Here is a 23,909-nt window from a genome sequence, read left to right as displayed (position 1 = left end):
TTCAGTCCAAAGCATCCTTGTTATTCTTGTTACGTCAACTTTGATGCAGCTAAATGAATCTTCACCCCAATTTAGGGGCTGAACAAAAGCAGTTACTTCAATTGATTAATACAAAACTGTATATAAAACCAAAAGGATTGTCATATGAATTTCCATGATGAGAAAAGATGAAGAAATTTCTGCTTATCAGGCTGGCTACTGCTACAACTACTCTGAAAAACACTGAAGAGAAACAAGACTCCAAAAATGGGCAGCAGATGACAAACCCAGAACATCCCAAGCTGGCATCAGAAATCAAAGCTCAGAAGTTTGCAACCAACTGCTCAGGAACATCAAGATGAGAGCTTCTATCGCCAATCCTTGCACCTTCCTCATCAGCTACTTGCTTGTCTGCTCCTTCCTCAATCTGTTTTAGTTTTCTCGACCAACCATACATCTGTCTCTTGACTTCCCTCTCATCTAGTTTTAGATCTTTAAATACCTGCTCCAACTTGGCTTCGGCTTCAGGTTTGACTTCAGGTTTAATGAAAGCAACCCCGGTGTTCCCAACCTCTTCATATAGCTTTTCAATTTTGGTCTTCCAGAAGAGGCCCATTTCTGTATCCATCTTCTTGTAAGGAGTTTTCAGAAAGTACTCGTCAATCCCACCTGCCTTGTCTATACACCGGAGGGCATGGGTGGTGACTTTGACTCGAATCTGGCGGTCTAGGATGTAACTGAAGAGACGCTTCTCCTGCACATTCGGCTTCCATGACCTCCTTGACCTATCAACACCAACAAGGAACAGTTCTGTTGAATAACATTACCCATTCTCACAAATTATCAAAAGATCACAAACCTTATTATTCAAAATTGCAGTTACACAGGCCAACTCTGTTCTATAAATTGCATACCAAGAGAGAAACTATATAGCATGATAATCTATACCAAATTCTTAAAAATCCTATGTAGACCTGAACCTGGCCACAGTAGACAAATATAAAACTAGCACACTTCTTATACTGGTCTTAGCACTTGTCCAGATTATGTAGAATCCTCATGAGAAACAGATGCCCAAATTTGTTAAAGTGAATGCATGATAAACCCTGCTCAAGCCTAGCTCAAATGGCTTGAGAATACAATGTCTGCAGCAACAATGCTTAAAATAGTAACAGAGCACCCACTAGTTTCATACTCAAAGTCTCAAACTTGGCATAGTACCCAACCCAACAAGCCTTTCAAAGAAAATATTTAGAAGCATGCAGTGGAAGACATTCAAAAACACCCACCACCCAGCTAACCAAAAGAAATCAAATCAAAGTCAATGATCATGTTCAAGATTTTGGGTTTAGATATTAAACAGAAAAATTAGGGCAGAATTTGAATGCAAGTTAAAGAATATAGTAGAGCTAAATAAATCTTTGGCATACACATTGAGAAGCAAGAGAAATTGAGGAAAAATACGAACTTGTTGCCGCCGTCTTCGCTGATTTGATTGCCGAACTGGATGTGGCGGCCGGCGTAGATGCCACGTTTGGCCCGACCCATCACGATTTTGGAGTCGGGTACGAATTTCTTCCTCAGCTCCTCTTTTGCTCGCGGAGCTAGGGTTTTGCCTCCTCCCACTTTCTTCATCACGTTCTTCATCGTCTCCTTCCCTCTGAACGCCATTTTCGCCCACTGGGTTCTTCGCTGCTTAGGGTTTGCAGTGGCAATAGATGGTTAATGCATTTTCTTTGGTTTCTGATAACTGAAACAACGACACTGTCTCAGCACCTGCGTTGCGTTTTGAGCAGCAGTGGCAATGTGGGTGAATCTTAATCAACGGCTCTGATTATTTGATTTTTAGAACAAATGAGATCCCTATAATTAAAGAAGAAAAAAAAAATTGCGTAAATACCACCCATACTATTATGGTAGCTACGATTTGCCATTCGGTTTTTGTTTTTTAGCTTTTTTATTCAAATACTATTTGAAATATAGGCTCTCGTATCACCTAAACTCTTTTTCTTGTTAATATATTATCTGAAATATCAACATGTACCAATGTAATACCTCCATTATAATGTCACATTCAAATTATGTTTTATTATACGATGTAGCACATTTGTTAATTTTCATCCAATTTTCTCTTTTTTAAAAAGAGGACAGGGTTGACTAAAATCGATTGAGCAATTGATATGAGACACCCAAAGTCAACCCCATCCTCACTTAGGCACACAAAATGAACGTTGATGCCCTTAAAACCCATCCTTAAATATCGTAACACCTATGTGTCTACCCCTTACCTATGTGTGTACAACTCAACCATAATAGTAAAACTCAAAAATATGCTGGCAGCCTGGTTGCAATTTACCACTAAAACAGATCATCCATGCTAAAACACACCACCAAAAATCTGTGAGAAATTCTAAGGACAGCCACGCGTGAAGTTACCAATTATTGATGCATGTAGACCCTATTGCTGAACCCGCAAGCATCGATGGTTGGGAGTTGCTCACGCGCAGCCACTAAGCACATGTCAAAATCTGTTATTGCTTCCCAGAAGAAGGCTGCAGTCTACGTGACTAGATTGCACAGTCTAAATTGGGACCCTTCAGAAAAATATTATATAACAAAATTTGTATTTACAAGGAGGATACAGTCATACTCATCAAGATTGTTACATCAGATTTCTATAGAAAGAAAGTTCTTGTCCTGGTGTTTTTGATCCTGGTGAGACAAGATTACACAGTTGTTCAGCTGTAAAAACACCAACTGCCCTCAAACTTGAGCTGTGAGCAGTACCACCGTATGAGGAGCTAAGGTTTACTACAATAACCATTTTATATCTATTCTTCATAATCAGATCCACCACATGGCCAATTGATGTTGTGGTAGTAACACAAGGAGGTGAGCTTCTCATCATTGACGAAAGAGGGGCGTTCAACTACACAATAGTATGCAAACTTGTATTAGTTCATAAGGTTATGGTTGTCAACACAAATTTAATATTTTCTTTTTTGGCCAGGAACACAAATTTAATTATTAACATGCTACAACACAATAACAAAAGCATTTAACAGTTGTTCTTTTTTTATTGCAATGTTAATAACTCAATATCAAACACCACAGTTTGTTCTGGTGAATTTGCAATGTTAGAGAAAAGATCTATCTGATTTTAGATTGTACCCCAGTCCGGGAAAAAAGAAAACACTCGGTTTCTACCATCAGAATAAATACCTCTCTACAGTCTTCCCGGTGCAATACTCCAATGCAGCTACCCCAGTCATCTACGATAGGCACCACTGAATCCCTAAAGAAACGCATAACCACTTTTTTCAAGTCCAGGGTCCCATGAAGTGGCCGAGCTGCTTCAAAGGGCATCATGACGGTCTCAATTGGTTCACTTACCAATACCTAAATAGAAAAGGTGTAGATAGCAAACAAAGAAAATTATGAATATGTTTTCCCTTCCATTTTGACAAGATCCTCCTTCCATAATTCAACCAGATCTGGCCATTTATTTTAAATTTATGAATATGTTTTCCCAACCAGAAATTATTCATCAGTCCATTCAAAAATTACAGAAATATTAAAATTTTAAAATCATTATATCTGATCACATATTATGATCTTCTACATTAAAGCCACTCATGGTAGGTCTACTAGCAAGCATCTAACATGCATGCATGACAATACATTTGTTAAGTCATTCAGACCTTAGATAGATAATCTTTTTACTACAATTTGAAAGGCAAGGAAACTTATGAAAACCTGAGGAAGTAGAAGAGGACTCAATATCGATTTGGTGAATCCCAACAAGGCCTCGATGCGTAAAGCAACCTGCACTACAAAGGCAGATATTATATTAATGAATTTCTACTAGGTAACAAAAAGGAATTAAAATGTAATGGTAAGCATTTATTGACTAATGCAATTCCAAACAGAAGGCCTACTTAGTCAACTACCAATATATACAAGAAACAACAAACTAAAGTTTGTGAAATTAAAAGGAAAAAGTCCAACACAAAATAAAAAGTAGAAAAAAATCCTTAAACAACTTTTCTTAATATCAATTTAAAGTGTCAAGTGAACTCGAAGGGGATAAAACCAGATGTTTGGCACTACGCAAGAATTTTTAGGCATATTGTTAGATCTCTTATCCTTCATATGCAGTCATGTAAGGTAAAGCACATTACATACCATGCCTCCTCGACTTGTCCATGATATTCTCTTCCACCTTGTAATAATATTGGCAAGGTATTTTATAGCCAAATCTACCTGGAAAAACCAAAAATAGAAAATAACACCAACATGGTCAAGAGTAGTCAATTCGCTCATGCAATATATCCTGTGCAGTTCCTGGATATTAAAACCAGCATCCAAATCCCTCAAACATCATGGAGGTAAACACTAATCAGAAATGGAAAGAGATTTATGCAATAACACACCCCATTGCAGGAGACTGAATGAGTTGATATAGTACCTGACCATCATTTAAAGCTGCCTCCATAAGAAGATGATCAGCTTCCTCTTGAACCACCGGGGAGATAGTTCCAGAGGTACCCAGCCACATGTGCTTATGCAGACTTTCCACTGTTCCATAATCTCCTCTATCAGCAAAGGCACGCATGAAGGAAAGATAGAGATGAGGTTTTGGTCGCATGTCTGGATTTCGACCAGCCTGCTTTAGTATTTCTCCAAAAATGCATAAAGCACCTAAGCATCATAGACAAGAATTTAGTTTGTGGAAGCGTAAGAACTAGTTTCAATTTCTGTTTTCTAACACTTCAAAACTCTAGCATCTTTCCAAATGTGATAATAAAAAGGACCACGAAAGTTTAACCAGTCCAGCCACTATGCATAATAGTTGGTGGCTTGGTGCAGTTGCATAACTGAGACCTCTAAAGGAGAAACCTTAGTAAATTTCATGTCAACATCGGCATGCAAATGTACAAGCTCTACTAAAACGGCATCCTTTTGGTGCATCTTTATGTTGCCATTATACCTTGACTTTTGGCAGAGGGAAGAAATGTATTGTATCTCATGTTCAGTATATGATTGACAACATATGCCGTGGTGCAATGTAGAAATGGAGGGAGTGACATTTGAAAATCATCAATCAAATGAATAGATATAGACATCCAAAATTTTTGATAACTTCAAATCATTGTATTGCAAATTTGTTTTCATGTACAACATACCCTTGATTGAGCCAGAATTTAGCAAAGCATCAACTGCTGCGGTGTATGCTGTTCGATCAATATACAAATTCAGATGTGTTTTCATTTCCAATACAATCCTCTGGACTGAATGCAGATCTTTTGAATGCCCAAAACCCTGAAAAAAAATGGACACAGAAAACAAAACCATAAGATTGGCATATGATAGGGACAGAAACTTTAATTTACCAACATGTTTAGTAAATGAGCCTACTCCTTGCGGGAAGGGGGGAGTGTGGAAAAAAAGAAAATTCAAGATGGTTCCAGTCAGAAAAAAGAAAAGGAAACTACTTAGGTAAAACTCTTAATCTTTCTTTGTTCTCATTTTTTAAAAAAGAGAGAAAAAAAGATGGCCATGATGTGACTATTGGTCCAAAGGTAACAAGGTTTAATGGAAAAGGACAAGATAAAGATGATTTACTTTCATCGTGGCAGTAAAAATTTCTACTATACAATGATTAAGATGCCATAACTGATATTGTTATTGGTTAAGATAAAACTTTAACAACTTGCAAACATTAAATTTTCCTCACTTCCAATTATATAAAACAAAAGTAGTCAAAAATGAAAATAACGGACCTTAAGTAATGTACTATAAGTGACTACGTCTGGGAAAAGTCTGCCATGGTTAAATTTCTGTGCTTCATCCTAAAAAGACGATAAAATATTTAGTAACTTCCTTAATCTGGGAAACAACCTAATACTATTAAAATAACATATACAGGCTCTAAACTGGCCTTTCTTTTTAGCTTGGGACCTTCATTTCCTCAAAAAATTGCATCGCCACCTCCAACTTCCCAGTTTTTACACATGCTGATATTAGAGTATTATAGGTGAGCCTATCAGGCTTTAATCCTAGGCGTAATATTCCATCGTGCATGGCTATCGTACCCTGAGGAAGGCCTGCATTGATATATCCCTGAAAATTAGAAGCAGCAAACCCTTAAGCAACAACATTACGAATTAGATTTACATAATTACATCCTGCATACACAGCACACTGTCTGTATCTTAATTGCAAAGCTCAATTCTTGAAGAACTACAGGTCAGCGCAGAACCTTCATTAATAAGTTGAAGACGGTGAGTGAAGGACTGCCACCTTCACGAAGAAGAAGACCATAACGTGCAAGAAGCCCATTAGCACGGCGTAAATCTCCTGCACTAGAGCAGTATGCAAGTAGCGCATGCGCTTTTGTGAGCAAATCATTTCAGAAGAACAGTAACCCAAATATGTATTCAGAAAAAACAAATATCGTTCAATTGGGTACTAATGTTTTTGTTCTAACATTATAAAAACACAGTGCCCACATAATTTATTAATACATTACAATATATTTTCATTTTTCTTTTAATTTGTGATACTGACCTGCTTCAACAAGAGCATTGAGCAGACCAAATACAAGAGGTGCTGACAACTTTGGACTTCCCACAGCAGTACCTCGCTCCACAGATTCAAGTACTTGAAATGCTTCATCGATTCTTCGCGCCCCACCAAGACCCTTAATTACAACACACACAAATCCCTGATAACCAAATCTACAGGAAGCAAGAAAAATTCAACAAAAAAAAAATGTACCTTCAAAAGGGTCGCATATGTGACACCATCAACACCACAGCTCCCTGGCTTAGACATTTCATCAAACACCATGAGAGCAGAATCAATATCACCGCAATGGACACAAGCCTCGACGACCGCGTTCATCACGATGGTGTTCAGCCTCCCGTATCGTGCTTTGGCCATCTCTATCTCCTCCATTATCTGCACCAAAAAAAAAAACCCCAGCAAAAAAATTAATAAAAACAACAAGAAATACGTAAATTTCAAGAAAACGAATACTGAGCTGTGGAGAAGAGAGGACCGACCTGATGAAGCTGTCTTCGGCGAGTGAGTTGGACGACGCGGGAGGTGAGTCGCTTGAGATTGGGTTTGCGGGGAGAGGCGTTGCTGATCCCACGACGTCGTGTTGGGTAAGAAGAAGAACAAAAGGTGAAGGAGGGCGAGAAGGTTTGCATTGTTTGTGGTGAAAGGGGTTGGAGAGCTACCCATCGGCCATGGATGTCTCTCTACAGATAATGTCGGTCAGAGACGGAGGTTGGGAGTTATTAGCTTATTGGCGGGTAAATTAGTGGACTGAGCTGGGCTTGGGGAAGCCCATGTTAGTGTCAGCCCAGACATGTTTTATTCAGGCCTGGCCCGTATCACTTGAATGCCTTATGAACATGGGCCCATCATGGTCCAATAAAATATACTTCTTCTTCTTTTTTCAATCTAGGGAGGGGATTAGAACTTACTAACTTAGAACTCCGGACATTTTCCAAAAAGTGAAGATAAGTATTATTAGACCAATAATTAATTCAATATAATATATAAATTGAATATATTTGTTTTTAGGGAAACTTAGACTTAGGTTCCTCAAGTTAACAATGTTTAGACAAAAGCCAATGGAGTAATTGATTATAATTTACCCCTTTGTGTTCTAGATGTCAAATGGTCAAAAAGGGACCACCATTAAAAGTACTCTTCAAAATGAACTCTAGGAAATTTCAATTGTGTCGATTGGAGTTCGGGAGAAAAAGTCGTTATTTTTCAAAGTTTGATAAACATTATTTAGATTTTTCAAAATTATTTTTGAGGAGTTGGAAATTTTAAGAAAAATTCTAGAAATCACAATGTTATTTGAGGTGTTAGCTAAATAGTATAGTGAGACGAGTCCGTACAAATTTTCAGGAAATTTTTTGTTTAACCTAAGAGAGGTACTCTCATGTGGGGCAAGGTAGTGTCTATTTCGGCCCCCATCTCCCTTAAGCTATTGTGTGGGTATACAATTAACTTAAGGAAATGTAGTTTTTCTTGTCTATGATGTATTTGCTCTTCTTTAAAGACTTTGAAAAATAGTTCGTGTGTAAACTCTTTCACTACATTTTGTTGCAGTGGTTGTAAAGCTTGAATGTATTCTGCACTATCATTTTGTTTCACACCCAATATCGAACTTGAGTATATAAATCATCTTTGTTCCAACTTCCAAGGAATATTGGTTGTGACTTTGTCACTTTGATAATCAGAAAATATACATTTTGGTGCAGACTATGGACCTAACAATGTGACTAAATGTTCTAGGGGCAGTTCAGCAGGCAGATCATCGCTTCTTGTTTGATGTTAGAAAATCTAGAGTGTCCTTTGCACCAGAGATATGCCAACAATAAGTTTGAAAATTAAGTTTATGTCTCCCAGAGAAATGTTAGTTCTCTCTTTTCCCCTGCACATACACAGACCACATGTTAGAAAATGTGTTCATGGCTGCATAGACTCATAGTTTTGGTGCTTACCTCATTGGTATATTTTTATAGTAATGAGGTTTTGATTCCCTTCATAAGAAAACAGAAATACTCCAACTTTTTTTTGGACTGAAAAAATACTCTTCTCCTCTTTAAAAGCACTTCACATGCACCCACTGAACATGAATAAATTGCATCTTTGTAAGACCCACTTATTTCATCTTATTTTTAAGCATGTTACTTATACTAGCATCAATAACATAATTTCTCCTACAAAAAATAATGAAAATTTGACAATTTAAATTAAATGTAATTCTCTATTATCTCTATTATATGATTTATATCTAGAATTTTATTGTCAGGCTCAATAGGAATAGATCTCATGATTTGGGTCATCTATTCAATCAAATATACTTTTGGTTAATAATTCTAATTAAGAATTCGATAACATAACATGTAAGACTATTTAACATAACATGAGACTCTTGATTCAAAACATAGACAAAATGCAATTCACCTGATTCACCTGAATCACAACACATATAAACATGTATGTGTGCACACAATGAGATGTAAAGGGGGACCAACTATGAAGCCTGTCAAACAAAAAGATGCTTTATAGTTGAAAACATAAAGCATAAAATGTTAACCATTTTCCAATACTAAAGTGATATTCTCATTGCCAATACCATACCATGTTAACCCTTTTTCTCACTGAAAAGACACCATTTCATTTGCATGTTTGTTTATAGTTCATACTTGGAAAAATCACACATCATAATCAACTTTTTCAGAGCTTCATGCTCGTCCCTCCAATTTGAGGAGAAAGCGACCCTCCACTTCCACACTACAAGGAAAGCAGCAATAGCATGAAACTGGTGCTTGATTCATTCATGATTTGTCATTTCAATCTATGACTAATTTCATTTAATTAAGAAGTTGTTCAAAACTGACCCAAATAACCAGTAGCAAGCAAGCAACACCTCATGGAAAATTGGAAAAACAAAAAAATTCTTTTTATTTTATTTTGTGGTGGGCAACAAATTCTTGACTTTTATGCAGTTTTTCCAAGTCCATGTGCTTCATTAATTTCCCATTTTGTGTCTGCTTCTTTCTATCAAAATCACCATCATAAATTTGTAAATTGTTTAAGGAAAAGACATTACATTTTTTTTTTTTTTTTGGGAATGAGCATTCTCACTTCTTTTATCACTTGACTCTAGAGCTTGAAGCTCCAAACTCATACATAAATCCCAAGATATGGGAATGAGGGAATCGGTACCCGGACTCAAGACCAACCACCAAATTTCATTTCAAACTTGATTCCAATTTTCAAACTAAACAATGGAGCGAATTCTGCATTAATTTAGTTGATTCCAGTCCATTCCAGCAATCAAACATCAGCTTGGATTGTCTGGCAAGACAAAATTACACAAATCAGAGCAGTGAATGTGATCAAACCGAACACCTTGATAAGGACATGTACGTGGCCATTTGAATGACACATAAATATTTATTATATAAGTAGTAGGTTATTAACTACGATGGGCCTTCCCATAATTGATTGAAAGAAACTATAGATCAATTTCTAACACTTAATTAATACTATTTGAAAAAAAAAACAAGTGTTGAGGAAATTTGGAAACTGTCTTGAAAGGACTTTGAGAGTTTGAGGCAGTTTTGGGCCACAACTTTATGTGGTGATAAACATATGATAGGATTGATCACATATATAGCTATCGAAAACGAAATGAAGCACCAAAACTTTGAGACCAAAGTCGTTGCAAATGGCTATCCTATCTGGTCCTGCCTTCGTTTGTGAGCCCAACTACTGCCCAAGTGAATGAAATTAATGAACAAACCAACTAGAAAGAAAAAGATGAGGTCTACTTAGAGCGTTTAACATCTAACATTATTAAAGGTTTAAATACAAAAATGGTTCACGAACTTTACAGTGAATCTCAATTTGGTCCATTAACTATAAAAAGTGTCAATTTAGTCCACGAACTTTTCAAATTGTACCAAAGCAGTACAAATGTTAACTTTCATTGAAAAATTTAACGAAAACTAGTCATGTGCACATCAAGTGACCACATTTTCAAAGACATTTTAGTCCGTTCATCACATTTTCATGTGACCAATTCCGTTAATTTTTTGATGAAAATTAACATTTGTACTGGTTTGATACAACTTGGAAAGTTCGTGGACCAAATTGACACTTTTTATAGTTAGTGGACCAAATTGAGATTCACTGTAAAGTTCGTGAACCATTTTTGTATTTAACCCTTATTATAAACTTGCACTTACTTAATATTTTAAAGGGTTAAATACAAAAATGGTCCACGAATTTTACAGTGAATCTCAATTTGGTCCATTAATTATAAAAAGTGTCAATTTGGTCCACAAACTTTTCAATTTGTATCAAAGCAGTACAAACGCTAACTTTCATAAAAAAATTAACGGAATTGATCACATGAAAATGTGATGAACGGACTGAAATACCTCTGAAAATGTGGTCATTTGCTGTGCACATGATCACTTTTCGTTAAATTTTTTTATAGAAATTAACGATTGTACTGCTTTGATACAATTTGAAAAGTTCGTGAATCAAACTGACACTTTTTATAATTAATAAACTAAATTGAGATTCACTGTGTAAAGTTTGTAGACCATTTTTCACTACTAAATTACTAATTCTGTTTGTATATTACCGAATTAATATTTTCAAAAATAACATGTGGGATTGTTTGAAAATAGTATATAATAAAGCCACGAGGGCCTACAATCATTATAAGGGAATACTTGAGATTAAAGTAATGGGTCTAAGTCTCTCCATGTAGTAGTACTCATCTTCACACCTGTACATGTACCCCACAACTTATCTTTATTCCCCATCAATGATGAAGCACCACTATGCATAAATTGGATCTTTTCTAACCCAAACTAAAACCTCACAACATCCCACACACCTCTTGTACTCCCCAAGAACCTTTCATCTTCCCCTAAATTTTGTTTTCCTCTTTTTTTTCAAAATTATTAAAATCACAAAGAAATTCACCAACTCCTGTGACCGGCAGTGTCTGCTGGTTACGTAGCTCCGGATTCCACTGAAATTTTCGTCTTGTTGTTGTTTGTTTAATCAGACGAGTCTTTGTCTTTGGGATCTGCCTGTGTTCTTAATTCTCATGCCGTCACTCTTCTCTCCTCCATAACCAAACCCCCCCTTATATTCCGCTTTCTAGATGCACACAGTGTCTCACACACATAAAACAAACACCACCACCCAATTGACCCAAAAACTATAAACAACTCCAACCCCTTTGACGACCCAATAATTCTTCCCACCTTTTTCTGCAAAGTGAATCTTTGCTTCGTCATCACACCCCTCAATTTGATCTCCACCATCATCTTTTTTCTCACTATATATGTATAAACAAAATGGTACCAACAAGCCTACAACTACTCCCAAGTGTCCAACACACTTTTCTCCATCTGGGTACTCGTGTTGTAGCTCTAGATCAGCTTCTCTATGCATGAATTCGTCACCAATGGCCGCTCTGAGATCCCCTGCATCAAACCCTGAAACTAATGAAGCTGCCAACAATTCTAACAACAAATCCGAGCCGTTAATCCCCGGACTACCGGACGAGATCGCCGAGCTCTGCCTCCTCTACCTTCCCTACCCGTACCAAGCTTTGGTACGTTCGGTCTCTGCTTCGTGGAACAGAGCAATCTCAGACCCTTCTTTCGTTCACTGCAAGAAGTCTATGTCTCTGTCTCTTCCTCTGCCTTACATCTTCGTATTCGCCTTCAACAAATCGACGGCCAGGATTCAGTGGCAGGCGCTGGACCCTCGATCGGGCCGTTGGTTCGTGCTTCCCCCCATGCCGTGTTCCAAGGCCACCGCGTGCCCGCCAGGGTTTGCATGCACTTCGCTGCCGCGTCAGGGAACGCTCGTGGTCTTGGGTGGCATGCGCTCGGACACAGACCGTTCTGTGGGGTCTACCATCATCTATCGTACATCTACCAATCAATGGTCGGTGGCAGCCCCAATGTGGACCCCGCGGGCTTTTTTTGACGCGGGGAATATCAATGGTAAGATCATGGCCGTTGGGGGAAGTGGGACCCGGGCAAACGATTCGATCACAGCTGTCGAGCGTTACGAACCGGAAAATGACACGTGGGCGGAGGCTGCCACGCTGCCAGTGGGACTTGCCAGGTATGACTCCAACGTGGTGGGGAACAAAATGTACGTGACCGAGGGGTGGACGTGGCCCTTCATGTTTTCGCCGAGAGGTGTCGTGTACGACCCGGATAAGGACACGTGGAGGGAGATGAGGCCCGGGATGAGAGATGGGTGGACCGGGGTGAGCGTTGTGGTGGGTGATAGGCTATTCGTTATATCAGAATACGGAGACAGTCCGATGAAAGTGTATGATCCAGATGAGGACACGTGGCGATATGTGAGAGGGGATAGATTCCCGTGTGAAGCGCTTAGACGGCCTTTCGCTGTGAGTGGGGTGGAGGGGAACATATACGTGGTGGCATGTGGGTTGAATGTGGGAATAGGAAGGGTGTCTGAGTTGGAAGCAGAAAAGGGTGAGCTAAAGGTTGAGTGGCGGGTGCTGCCAGCTCCAAGTGCTTTTGGGGGATTTTCTCCTTCTAGTTGTCAAGTGCTTTATGCCTAAAATAATTGAGTGAATGGTTAATTATTATTATTATGTTTTTGGCTTTGTTAGGCAATTCTAAATTAAACTATGACTTTTTTACATGTCATCCATTTAGATTATGACTTTGTTTGTACTTCACCATCTAAATTAAAAATTAAATTACTTTGCCACCTAAATTAAAAAAAATTTGCAATGTCACACCTCTATTCAATTCCGTCAATTTTCTATCATTTTTCAGGGGGTTTTTTGTCATTTCAGGCCTAATCCTTATCTCCACCGCCACCAACCCAAACTCTCTCTCTCTCTCTCCTCCTATCGGAATCAAAGACGAAGGCAATATAGAAATCGGATTAGGGTTCAAATCCGGACTCAAAATCTAGTCCAAGAAGATGAGAATGTAGGAGGAGAGATTCTTGGATCCATGGCGTTTAAAAAAAAAAGAAGGGTTTGATGTGGAGGTAGAGAGAGAGAGAGAGTTGGGAGAAAGGAGGAGAAGTTGGGGTGGTGGAGATTAGTGGTGGCGGTGGAGATGAGGATTAGGCTTAGAATGATGAAAAACTCCCCGAAAAATGACAGAAAAGTTGACAGAATTGGATAAAGGCGTGACATTGCAAAAAAATTTAAATTCAAGTGGCAGATTGATTCAATTTTTAATTTGGGTAGTGAAGTGCAAACGAGTCATAATCCAAATGAGTGACTTGTAATAAAGCCTTAAACTATATATACATTGTCCATATTTTCTGAATTGGTACATATTTTCTGAATTGTCTATATGTCTAATCATAGTGGCACTTTTTTAAGCTTTGTTTTGGAACACTTCATTGGCCCAACTTTACTCTAACCTTTGGTGGGTTGTGGAAACCAGTCCTAATCATATCTTATCCAAAATCTGGCAGAATATTTTGCATTCTTGCCGGAAAAGAAATAGGGTTCTCTACTTATCTTTTTTGTAAAATATTTTCTATTTTGCGAACATATTTTGTGATTTTGTTGCTTATTATGCTTTCTTTTCTGTAATGAGAGATGGTGCTTATAGCATAACAATGGACGATGATCATGATTATGTCAAAGATTGAAATATTCTACTAGAATGAAATCATTTGGGTCGGTGTTCTCTGTGTTTTTGAGTCGATTGTCACGTTGTGGGATTAGTTTTCTCAATTATAGCCCAACCCATTATATTTAAGAGAAAAACTTAAAGTTTTTTCTCTCTATTATTAAATGTTGAATGAATCGTTAGAGGGTTTGAAGAGTTGCAGCATCTTTTTCATGCTTTAAGTATTGGATAGAAAATTCAAGGTAATCCAAGGCCCAAAACTTTAAATAGATTACAACGCATGCACTGGTCACAGTTTGTTTTATTTTATATTTTCGATAAGACTTGAGCACCTTGAATTTAATATATTTGACATGCGTCATATGTTCGGAAAAAGCTCAGAGTCTGAGACAATTTTTTATCAAATGAATAAAATATTGGAACAACTAAACTGTATAAAATTAAAACTGTCTTAAATTAAAAGGTTAACTTTTTATCACAAATGATCTCTCAATTTAATTTGACCAAAATATCAATTTAATTTTTAAAGTATATTTTCACTAAATGTGATTTTTAATATTTACCATCACACATCAACATTGTATTTTCATTCAATTCCAGTTGAATTGTTGTAAAAAATAATCACGTGTGTTGTATAAAACCTTTTTTCAAAGAGAGGGTTTGTTAAGACTCGAGTTGGAGATGATTATTTTTTCTTGTCTTTTTTTAATTATTTTATTTTTAATCTGTTTAATATTTTTTTAAGAGTAAACTTAAAATTAAAAAGTGACAAAAAATTTATAGGGCCTTTTTTTGTGGTTATGAAACGTGTACTGAAAAAAGGGCCACGTGCACTGCATATGACAATTTTTGACAAAAATTTAAACAAAAGGATAATATTGATATACAATAGTAAAGACTAAAGATGAAGGATTATATTGAATAAAAATGTATTTTAAGGATCAAATTAATATTTAAATAAAAATTAAGAGATCATTTGTGATAAAAAGCATACAAAGGTTAAGGGAATTTGTAAGGTAAAAATTTTCTCAAAAGAATTAAGAAACAACATTCTCAACACTCGACACGTATCCGACGCGGTTATAAAGTGGATAAATATAACATAAAATTCTCATCTTGGAATGTGGGGGGTTGGAATCTTCTAGAGACGCGCTTCTTACATAACCATTGAAACTCCTCCACTCTTTCCAATTTCCACACTAAGCTACGTTGTTCCAGACCCTTGGAAAAATCTCAGAAGAAACCTCCCTATATAAATAGGAAGCCCTGCACGACTCTCTGACCATATCTATTATCTACCAGCAAACAACAATTCCAGTTTCTTCTGGCCACTGCAAACAAGTCATCTTAAGGGTTCTTAGCTTTCATCATCTTGAGGCAAACAATTCACCAAAACAGAAAGAAACCCAAGACAGAGAAGGGAGATAGAAAAAGGAGCAACCGAGCAAGCAACCCAGAAACAAAGATATAGGAGCAAGCGACCCAGAAACATAGAGAAAATCTTGAAGTAAAAGGAAGAAGGATCGATGTGTTTGGTGTTCGTCTGTGATGAAGATGAGAGGGTGCTGTCAAGGCAGCCAGCACCAGGAGCCTGCCCCTACTGTGGAGGAATGGTGCAAGCCATGGATGTTGAGAGCCAGTGGAGGTTCTGTTTCCTACCTCTCTATTGGAAGACCAAGCGCAGGTTGTACTGCAGCTTGTGTGCTAAACGCTTGGTGGTGCAGTGATATATAAACTCACATGATATAAACAGAAATTGCAGTGTTGTGCTTGAGTTGTGTATACAGTATGTGGTATGACTTTTTATTTACATATGTAAATTTGCCTCATTTTCGAGTAGTTATTTCAAGATTTTGTTTTGATTGCTCTCATTTTTTATCTAAATTGTACCACCCTCTAAGTAACATGCTTGTTAACCCCCATCAATATTAAGTAACATGTCTCCCAGTTTTTCCTCCAACAAGTTTCATGGTTTTCTCTTTTGGCCACTTATCCCAACTAAAGCCAGCAGAGAGAAGACTATCTAAAGTCTTCGATTTCTGAATATCAAGGACAAAAGGGTGATGGCCATCAAAGCTCATAAGAGAGAAGTCTGTGCTCCTAACTAATACAGCAGAGAAAAAGAAACTCTGTTTCCTCAAAAATTTCCAATTGCTAAATTATAAGGGCAAACACTAAGCAGGGTACCCATAGGAAAGCCCCAAATGCATTTAGGATATATTATATGAAAACATGTAGCAGGAAAGTCAATTGCTCTACATATAACAAAGTTCTTGCCATAAATCACATGAAGGAAAGCACAACATCACATGTAGGCTGTCAATTTATCACATGTAGGCTGTCAATTAACTATGTTCCAACATTTTCATCATAAAGGGGAAGCAAAACTGCAAATCTATTCATGAATGAATACATGATCCCTCAAAACTCATATACAAGTCATGGCTGTGTTCACATCACTTACAGAGTTTCAACTTTTTAAAATACGACGATATCGTGGATTTGGGGTAAGGTTTCGTAGCGAGACAAGTTGGGAAGTTTTCAGGTTGTTCAATCCACAGTTTGTGTGCTATGCCACCAGCTTTGAGCTTCTCAGACAAGTTCAAGATCTGGGGCTCTCCCTTCACCTCAAGAGTAACCTGCACAAGGAAAAAGGAGCACTGCAATCAATACGTTTTTAACAAATGGCACCAACTAGCCCCACCAGTCAATGACTAAATTCTCATACCCAATTGATTGGTTAGCAAGAAAATTCCCAATGAACTTAACCAGGACAAAAGGGTAACCACAACTACCAACTAGGATCATGCAAGCAAATTCTGATATAAATCTCAATGACCCAATTGAATGAGCAATAATTTGAAGATACGCCTACAGTTTCGTGCCTACATACCCTCTGTAAGTTTCTCTTATAACAGAAAAAATTTTACAGAATTTGTGAGCAGCAAAAACCGTAATGAAGCAATGTTACATGAACATCCACATTGCCAAGAATCACATTTTCCCTTCAAGTTTGGAACCAAAAAGATAAAGGAACTCCGACCCAGAAGACTGAAAATGATGTACACAGTACACTACAAAAATCCAAACTTTCCAGCATCACATTCACACCCAAATTTAAGAAATCGAAACTGCAACAGATTTACTTTGACCCAGATTGACCAAACATTTCAAAGCACCAAAAAAATAAAAAAGTTGTTCTTTTACCTTATGCATAGAATCGATGTTTTCGGGGCTACAGTACTGGAGGGTGTGAGGGTCGTCTCGGTGTGACCAGACGGCAGACACGGAGGCATGGCAGCCCTGTGTGACCACGCTCCCCAGCGGCCACGTGTCGATCAGGTCTCGCCGGAGCACCACGTACTGAACCAGGACGTCCGTCGGGGTCTCCGAGTTCGGTACGTCGGAATTGGCCGATTGACTCATCGAGTTTCGGCTGAGTCGACTCGGGGCGGGGACCGTGTTAGGCGAAAGTTTAGCTCCAAATCCGATTCGAGGGCTCGCGAGTGAGAGTGTGAGATGGGAATGGGAGATGGAGCAACGAAGCGGCGAGACGAGATACGCCATGATATAATCACACGGGAGAGCATGTACACTCTGTCCTACTTTAACTTTAGGCAATTTACAACAAAAACCCAAAATTAAAAAAATAAAAAATAAAAAAAATGTTTAAAGGACAAGTGCAATTTTTCCACAAGTGTCATCCAAATCCAATCTGATCCCACTTTCAACCACGTCTTGTAACGTAGGCTCGATTGTCAATATTGAAAGAACAAGTTGGGAGATATTAGGTTGAAGATAATCTTCAATGCTAACAAAAAATCCCATGAGAAGAAATACAACCTTTTATTTATATTTTATGTGTTGATATCGTGTTTAAGTTTTGTTGTGTTAATATGGTGCTTATATTTTCGTATCATATTTATGTTATTTATACATGTCTTAAAACAATGAGGTATTGTAATGTTTCAACGAACATGCGCACCTATTACCAAGCGCTTAATGGCTTTGAGGGTAAATTTTCATCTTTTCACCTCATCCTCTTTTAGGGTATAAAATGAATTTAATGGAGGCGTTATATTGGAAAAAAAAGAAAAAAAAAAAAGAGAGATTCAAATTAAGCCCAAATCAAAAAGAGTGAGCTTGAGGGTTTTTTTAGAGTGAATGAAAGAGATGAGATCAAATTTGGGTTTTTGAGTAAAGAGACCCATGGTCCTAAGTTTTAACGTGAATTAGAGAGAGAAATAGGGAGAGAGGAGAAAGAGAGAGAGAGAGAGAGAGATAAGAGGAAGATGCAATGAGAAGGGGAGGGGAGGGGAGTGCAGGGTGGTAGGGTGCGGGGGTGCTGCAGAGATCGAGTTAATTACACTTATATCTCCTGAAGTTTTTAGTTTTTTCACATATACCCCATGAGATTTCAATAATTACACACACCCTTGAGGTTCAAAATTGTTGCATATAACCCTCTATAGTGAGACGAAAAATGATGATAAATTATGCAAAAAGGCATGCGAAATGGTTAAATGACTTAATAAGATTACTCAAGGTGTAAGGTCCAACCTCAATACAAATTTTTTTTTTTTTGTTTATTTATTTTTTTCTCTTGTAAGAGGTTATATGCAATAGTTTTGAAAGATCAATGGGTGTATGTGTAATTATTGAAACCCCAATGGGTTGTGTGAAAAGACGATAAACCTCAGGGGGTGTAAGTGTAATTAACTCGGCAGAGACCAGGTGACGGAGGAGAGGGTGGGTTCGATGGTATTAATATTATTTTTATTTTCATTTGGTTTGTTTCTTAATTTAATTTTCTTAGTCATTTTCTTAATCCGACTTGGCACCTATTTGACATGGTATCAGTCCCACTCATCTCCATCTGCCAGTAAATTATCAGAATGCCTATCCACGTAGGCACGGACTCATGGACGGAGCTTACGGAACTTGCCTTATATGAGTAATTTGTAAAAATTGGGGGACAAAATGGAAAGATTTAATTTTAAATAAGCAAAATGAGAATGAAAGATAGTTTCAGAGAGTATTTGTGCGAAAAAACTTAAAAAAAATTTAGAATTTGACTCCAAGTTAGTTAGCAAAGTACTCATGGGTGGTAGGTGAGATGTAAAGCAAATAAAGCAGCGCATTGCTTTGCTAGTAAGAAGAAGGAGCATTACCAATTGAGCTATTCAATAGCACAAACCCATAATCTCCTCCACCAAAAGACTCTGGAGATTTTCGAAGTTGGGTTGGTGGGTGTTTTCACTTTTAACTGTTTTGGGGGCTTGGTTCCATACTTGCATCAGTTACTGTTGAGAATAACTTACCTGAAACGGGGATGCTGGTATCCCTCTCTCTCTATCTGTCTCCTCGCTAAGATAGGTTATTCTCGTTATTGTTTCATGTGTTCTGTTGTTTGCTGGTGGTTTTCCTCGTTTGTATCGGCCAAACAAAATCTTTGAAGTGTGTGTGTGCGTGTGTTTTCTTTGCCTTTTGGCTTAGCCAATCCAAGCGAAGAGGCAAAGCAAAAATGAACCCACTTGAACAGAACTTATTAATATTTTTTGTCTCTCTATTTTATGGATAGGAATAGGATAAAAGAATTGTAAATATTCAAAGCCTATATATATGACAGAGCTGCATGCATAATTGATGAGGGCAAATATATCTTTTTCCCCCTTTGGCTTGAAGGGCAAACAGGTCTTTATATGTTGATATCCGAATCAGCAGATCATGTATATCCATATCCCATAAAAAGAAAAAACAATAATCCAAAAATAAAAGGAATCATTTTACTAAATTTTTTTTTTTTTTTTTGAGTGGGCATAGAAACACAAACCCTCCAGCCACCACCAACAAAAAAAACAAAAAAAAAAAAGAAAGAAAGAAAAACTACCCAAGTTGCTGTTTATGTTCTTCAAGATCTGAGAGACAGTAGCAACTCCTTGTCTTGAAGCTCTTGAGCCTCCTCTGAAGCATTTTTGGTGTTCTTCTTCCCTGCAGCTGTTCCTTCTCATCAGATGAAGATTGGTCTGATGGGTCTTGTTCTTGTTCCTTTTCCTCTTCATCATCTCCTTCTTCGTTCAAGGCCAGTAATGGCATGGACTTTGGGTTGGGCCAGTTGTAGAAGGAGGATGACTTTCTTGACCACTTGGAGGCAATCAAAACCCTCCTCCTCTTGTTGAATGGGTTGTCTCTCTTCTCCACCTCCTTCACATTACTCACACAGCTCACCTCTGATAGTGAAGCAAATGACTTTGATTTTCCAGAGAAGTAGTTCGATAATCCCCTCCTGCAAAAATAAATTAATTAATTAAAATTGACCCGAATTGATCAAATTAAGATTCAACCGCAACATATACAAAACCCATTAAACATAAATTATAGATCTAATCCATGCAAGGCTTACTTGATTGGAAGAGAGTCTTCTAATGAATCCAAAGAACCCAACCCTCCGCCGTTGAACTTGCTCTGGACCTCGTCGCCGTCGTCGTCTCCGCCTTTAGAGTCGTCTTCGCTATCATCCGGAGCCCCGATCGAGGACGAGCTGTCCGACAAGTCTTGAGTCTTTTGTGGGCCGGAAACCCCGATACCCGACCCGACGCCGTTCTCTTTCAGAAACAGGCAGGCGACGGCGTGGTTGTCCTGCGGCGGGACGTACGGCGGCGAAGAGACATTGATGGTGAAGGTGGGTCCCACCAAGACATCCATTAACAACAACAACAACAACAACGAGGTTGTTAGTTGTTGTTGTTGTTGTTGGGTTTGGCTAGATGGGTGCTCTACAAGCTAATCAAGAACGAACACTGTTAGAGCAGGCGATGATGATGGTGGTGTCGGTGGGGATATTTACAGATTTACCCTTCGCCGCTACGCCTTCTCCTTCGTTTGAGCTTCCAGATTACAGGGCCTGTTGTCATCAATCAATTGGGAAACTAGAAGATAGATATGGATCCTGAAATTAAAAGCGAGAGAGAGAGGGTAGGGGATGCGCAGGTTAAGGAAGACGAGGAGGGTGGAGGATAAGCTTAAAGATAAGAGAGAGAGAGACAATACAATACAATACAATACAAGTAATACAATGAACAGAAATGACTCGAAGCTAAAAGCCTAAAACACGCTAGTATATATATATATACACTGATACACATGTAACACATGACATGAAGTGATAAGCATAGAGAGAGAAACTAGAAGAGGAGAGAGAGAGAGTTGTAATTTTTATGTATGTGTTTGTAGGGGGGAAGGCTAACGTCCGCCGCCGGCGTAATAGGGAGCAACGCGCTTTGACACGTTCCAGATTACGTGGCAAGGACAGTGACCAGAAAAATCCACTCTCACTTATCCTGTCTCCTTCTCAGATCAACAAAAAAAAAAATTCTTGATTCTTTATGCTAATATATCTATTAATCTTGACAATTAAAATAAATTATTTGTTTAAAGAAAAATAAATTGTTGATAATTAAAATATTTTGCGGTATGGTACAATTAATAGGTAGTCCCAATGCAATTCCACCTCATGCCTCATGGTCCTTATCCAATTTATACATGTCTTGTTGAGAAAGGTACCTATTACCATCTTTTTTGTGATAATGTATCTTTAAATAATTGTATCAATATCAACAATGCTTTTTATCTTATCTCCTAGTATTTGGTACAAAATGATAAGTAATGGGATATTTAATGTATTTGCATGGTTTTATATCGAAAATATAGAAAAAAAAAATCCTTTACGCACAATAAAATTACCCTAAAATTAGATAATAATCTTCTATGTATATTGGATGTCATAATTATAATTTCCTCCCCTATTTGATGCCCTTTCCTTAGTAATAAAGTTGCGATTTTCAAGTAATCTTTGTTCAAATAAGAAAGGGAGCAAATTACTCATATTGGCAAAAGGCTATGGTTTTCGAAATCTAATACAAATTCAAATAACTAATAAATGAAGACAAGAGTAATACATTCCTAGTAACTAGTAAGTGATGGAAAAATAAAAAATAAAAAAATATGTTTGATTATTGAATTTTATATTTTTTTCTTTTATTAGTATCAAGACAATATTAATTAATGATATATTTTACTTATGATCATAAGAATATGTGAAACAAAACATATATATATTTAACATATTTCATTTATAAAAAATATTTTTTTGTTTTATAATAAAATCAAATTATTGAAAATTTAGAATGAAAAAAATTATAATAATCATATGACATTAATAGAAGAAAAGACAATATCATAGCTTGTTGAGTTTTATATTGTAAGTGCATCAGTTGGGTTGTGATTTTGTGAAGTGAGAAATAAATGCATCGCTATCCATTTTGCCTAAAACATCTGAATATCTTCGATTCCTTTAGACGACTTGAGAAATTTTGTGTGCTTACCTATCATGTCAATTTAGTCAAATTATAAAAAAATTTCTCTTACATAAGTGCATTCAAGCCATTTCTTATACTTTCTTAAAAAAATATAAGAAATAATTTGGGGAAAAAGTTAAATTTAAGGGAAGGCTCTCCAATTCTAAAATTAAAATTTTCTTAATTATATAAAATTTGATCATCGGAGGTTTGGAGATTTTTATTTATTCAATTTGATTTGGAGAAAGTTTTAAAAAAATTTCAAATTTGAAAGATTTTAGAGAAAAGTTGAACCTATATACGGATTGTTATTTATTGAGATTTGTATTGTCCCTTTTGTTTAGAGATTCAAATTTTAATGGTTACAAAATAAATCCATGGATATGTAATAAACCGACGTTGTACAGTACTTATTTAATTACAGCAGTTAATTACCTTTTCTTGCATCATGATATTTTTCCTGATTTAGTGCCACAAGTAAAGCCCCGTAATAATCAAATCAATAAAAACTTAATTACCAACAAAAGGACAAGAAAAAGGGGAACGAATATTCCACAATTATCTCTTACAAAATAATATGATCACTCAACTTACGTCCAATATTTTATAAATAAAAAATGAGCAATGTTAAAAATTTTAAATTTGTATTCTAATTTTTTATCTTAAATGATATGTCAGTACTTTATTAATTTATACATGACTTATTCTAATAATTATTAATTTTATAATAAGTAAAAAATTAACACGTATATTTGGAATTCAAATTTGAGAGATATATTTGGAATCTAAATTTGGAAGGTAAATTTAGGATCCCTGGCTATCATTATTGATAAAAAATACTACGTCCAATGTATTGAATATATTGATACACGGTAGAATCTAGAAGCAATGGGTCAAAAATTGTGTCCTATCTTGAGAAATTTATTGAGATTTGGATTAAAATCTTACTTCTCAATATTAAAATATTGATTAAATCTAAAATTGAGACAAACTAGTCAATGACTCTAATATTATTAGATGCATGAACGAAGTACAAATAATTTTATATGAAATTAATATAGTTATATGAAATTAATATAGTTGACAGTCACTGGCATATATGACTAATTAGAAAAATATAATTTTTTTGGTCGACTTTAAAGCTTATGAACAGCAACATTTCGCTAGATAATAGAACTGGATGGGTTTTCCTATTTGGTAAAGGTTAGAAATCATGAATAACTAATTGACATGAAAACGCATCTTCTAAACAAGATTCTAGTTTATTATCCAAGTTGTCTATTCTATATATAGCAATGTTAATGTCGTGTCGTATATTGGTTTGTTAAAACGAATTTCATAATATTTCTTAATGCTTAAATGACAG

General features: G+C 36.7%; 6 protein-coding genes across 6 annotated transcripts; 2 read left to right on the top strand and 4 right to left on the bottom strand.

Annotated features, from left to right (window-relative positions):
- LOC147278978 (Ribosomal L28 family) lies at positions 1-1,791 on the bottom strand. The gene is made up of 2 exons (XM_086251674.1): positions 1,448-1,791; positions 1-764 (listed from the first exon to the last, which is right to left on the bottom strand). The coding sequence occupies exons 1-2, from the start codon at positions 1,648-1,650 to the stop codon at positions 302-304; spliced, it is 666 nt and encodes a 221-aa protein (XP_086107800.1). The 5' UTR covers positions 1,651-1,791; the 3' UTR covers positions 1-301.
- A 765-nt stretch (positions 1,792-2,556) lies between these two features.
- LOC147278977 (pentatricopeptide (PPR) repeat-containing protein / CBS domain-containing protein) lies at positions 2,557-7,242 on the bottom strand. The gene is made up of 12 exons (XM_086251010.1): positions 7,047-7,242; positions 6,760-6,942; positions 6,550-6,682; positions 6,242-6,339; positions 5,941-6,102; positions 5,763-5,831; positions 5,166-5,301; positions 4,448-4,680; positions 4,165-4,242; positions 3,736-3,804; positions 3,202-3,378; positions 2,557-2,908 (listed from the first exon to the last, which is right to left on the bottom strand). Exons 1-12 carry the CDS (start codon positions 7,194-7,196, stop codon positions 2,642-2,644), a joined length of 1,755 nt encoding a protein of 584 aa, XP_086107136.1. The 5' UTR covers positions 7,197-7,242; the 3' UTR covers positions 2,557-2,641.
- Positions 7,243-11,384: 4,142 nt separating this feature from the next.
- AFR (Galactose oxidase/kelch repeat superfamily protein) lies at positions 11,385-13,248 on the top strand. The gene has a single exon (XM_086252595.1). It carries the CDS (start codon positions 11,885-11,887, stop codon positions 13,145-13,147), a length of 1,263 nt encoding a protein of 420 aa, XP_086108721.1. The 5' UTR covers positions 11,385-11,884; the 3' UTR covers positions 13,148-13,248.
- Positions 13,249-15,339: 2,091 nt separating this feature from the next.
- LOC147278975 (methionyl-tRNA synthetase) lies at positions 15,340-16,057 on the top strand. The gene has a single exon (XM_086252500.1). It carries the CDS (start codon positions 15,713-15,715, stop codon positions 15,911-15,913), a length of 201 nt encoding a protein of 66 aa, XP_086108626.1. The 5' UTR covers positions 15,340-15,712; the 3' UTR covers positions 15,914-16,057.
- Positions 16,058-16,559: 502 nt separating this feature from the next.
- LOC147278974 (Peptidyl-tRNA hydrolase II (PTH2) family protein) lies at positions 16,560-17,786 on the bottom strand. The gene is made up of 2 exons (XM_086252499.1): positions 17,394-17,786; positions 16,560-16,825 (listed from the first exon to the last, which is right to left on the bottom strand). The coding sequence occupies exons 1-2, from the start codon at positions 17,751-17,753 to the stop codon at positions 16,643-16,645; spliced, it is 543 nt and encodes a 180-aa protein (XP_086108625.1). The 5' UTR covers positions 17,754-17,786; the 3' UTR covers positions 16,560-16,642.
- Positions 17,787-19,947: 2,161 nt separating this feature from the next.
- Positions 19,948-21,238, bottom strand: LOC147278973 (protein OXIDATIVE STRESS 3 LIKE 4-like). The gene is made up of 2 exons (XM_086250917.1): positions 20,590-21,238; positions 19,948-20,472 (listed from the first exon to the last, which is right to left on the bottom strand). Exons 1-2 carry the CDS (start codon positions 20,889-20,891, stop codon positions 20,073-20,075), a joined length of 702 nt encoding a protein of 233 aa, XP_086107043.1. The 5' UTR covers positions 20,892-21,238; the 3' UTR covers positions 19,948-20,072.
- Between the last annotated feature and the right edge of the window lie 2,671 nt (positions 21,239-23,909).

The sequence above is a fragment of the Dryas octopetala genome, chromosome 7 (genome assembly GCF_963921425.1).
Source record: "Dryas octopetala chromosome 7, drDryOcto1.1, whole genome shotgun sequence".
In the NCBI taxonomy this organism is placed as follows: Eukaryota; Viridiplantae; Streptophyta; class Magnoliopsida; order Rosales; family Rosaceae; genus Dryas; species Dryas octopetala.
The sequence above is the reverse complement of the archived record's forward strand: the minus strand, read 5'-3'. Positions and strand labels throughout refer to the sequence as shown.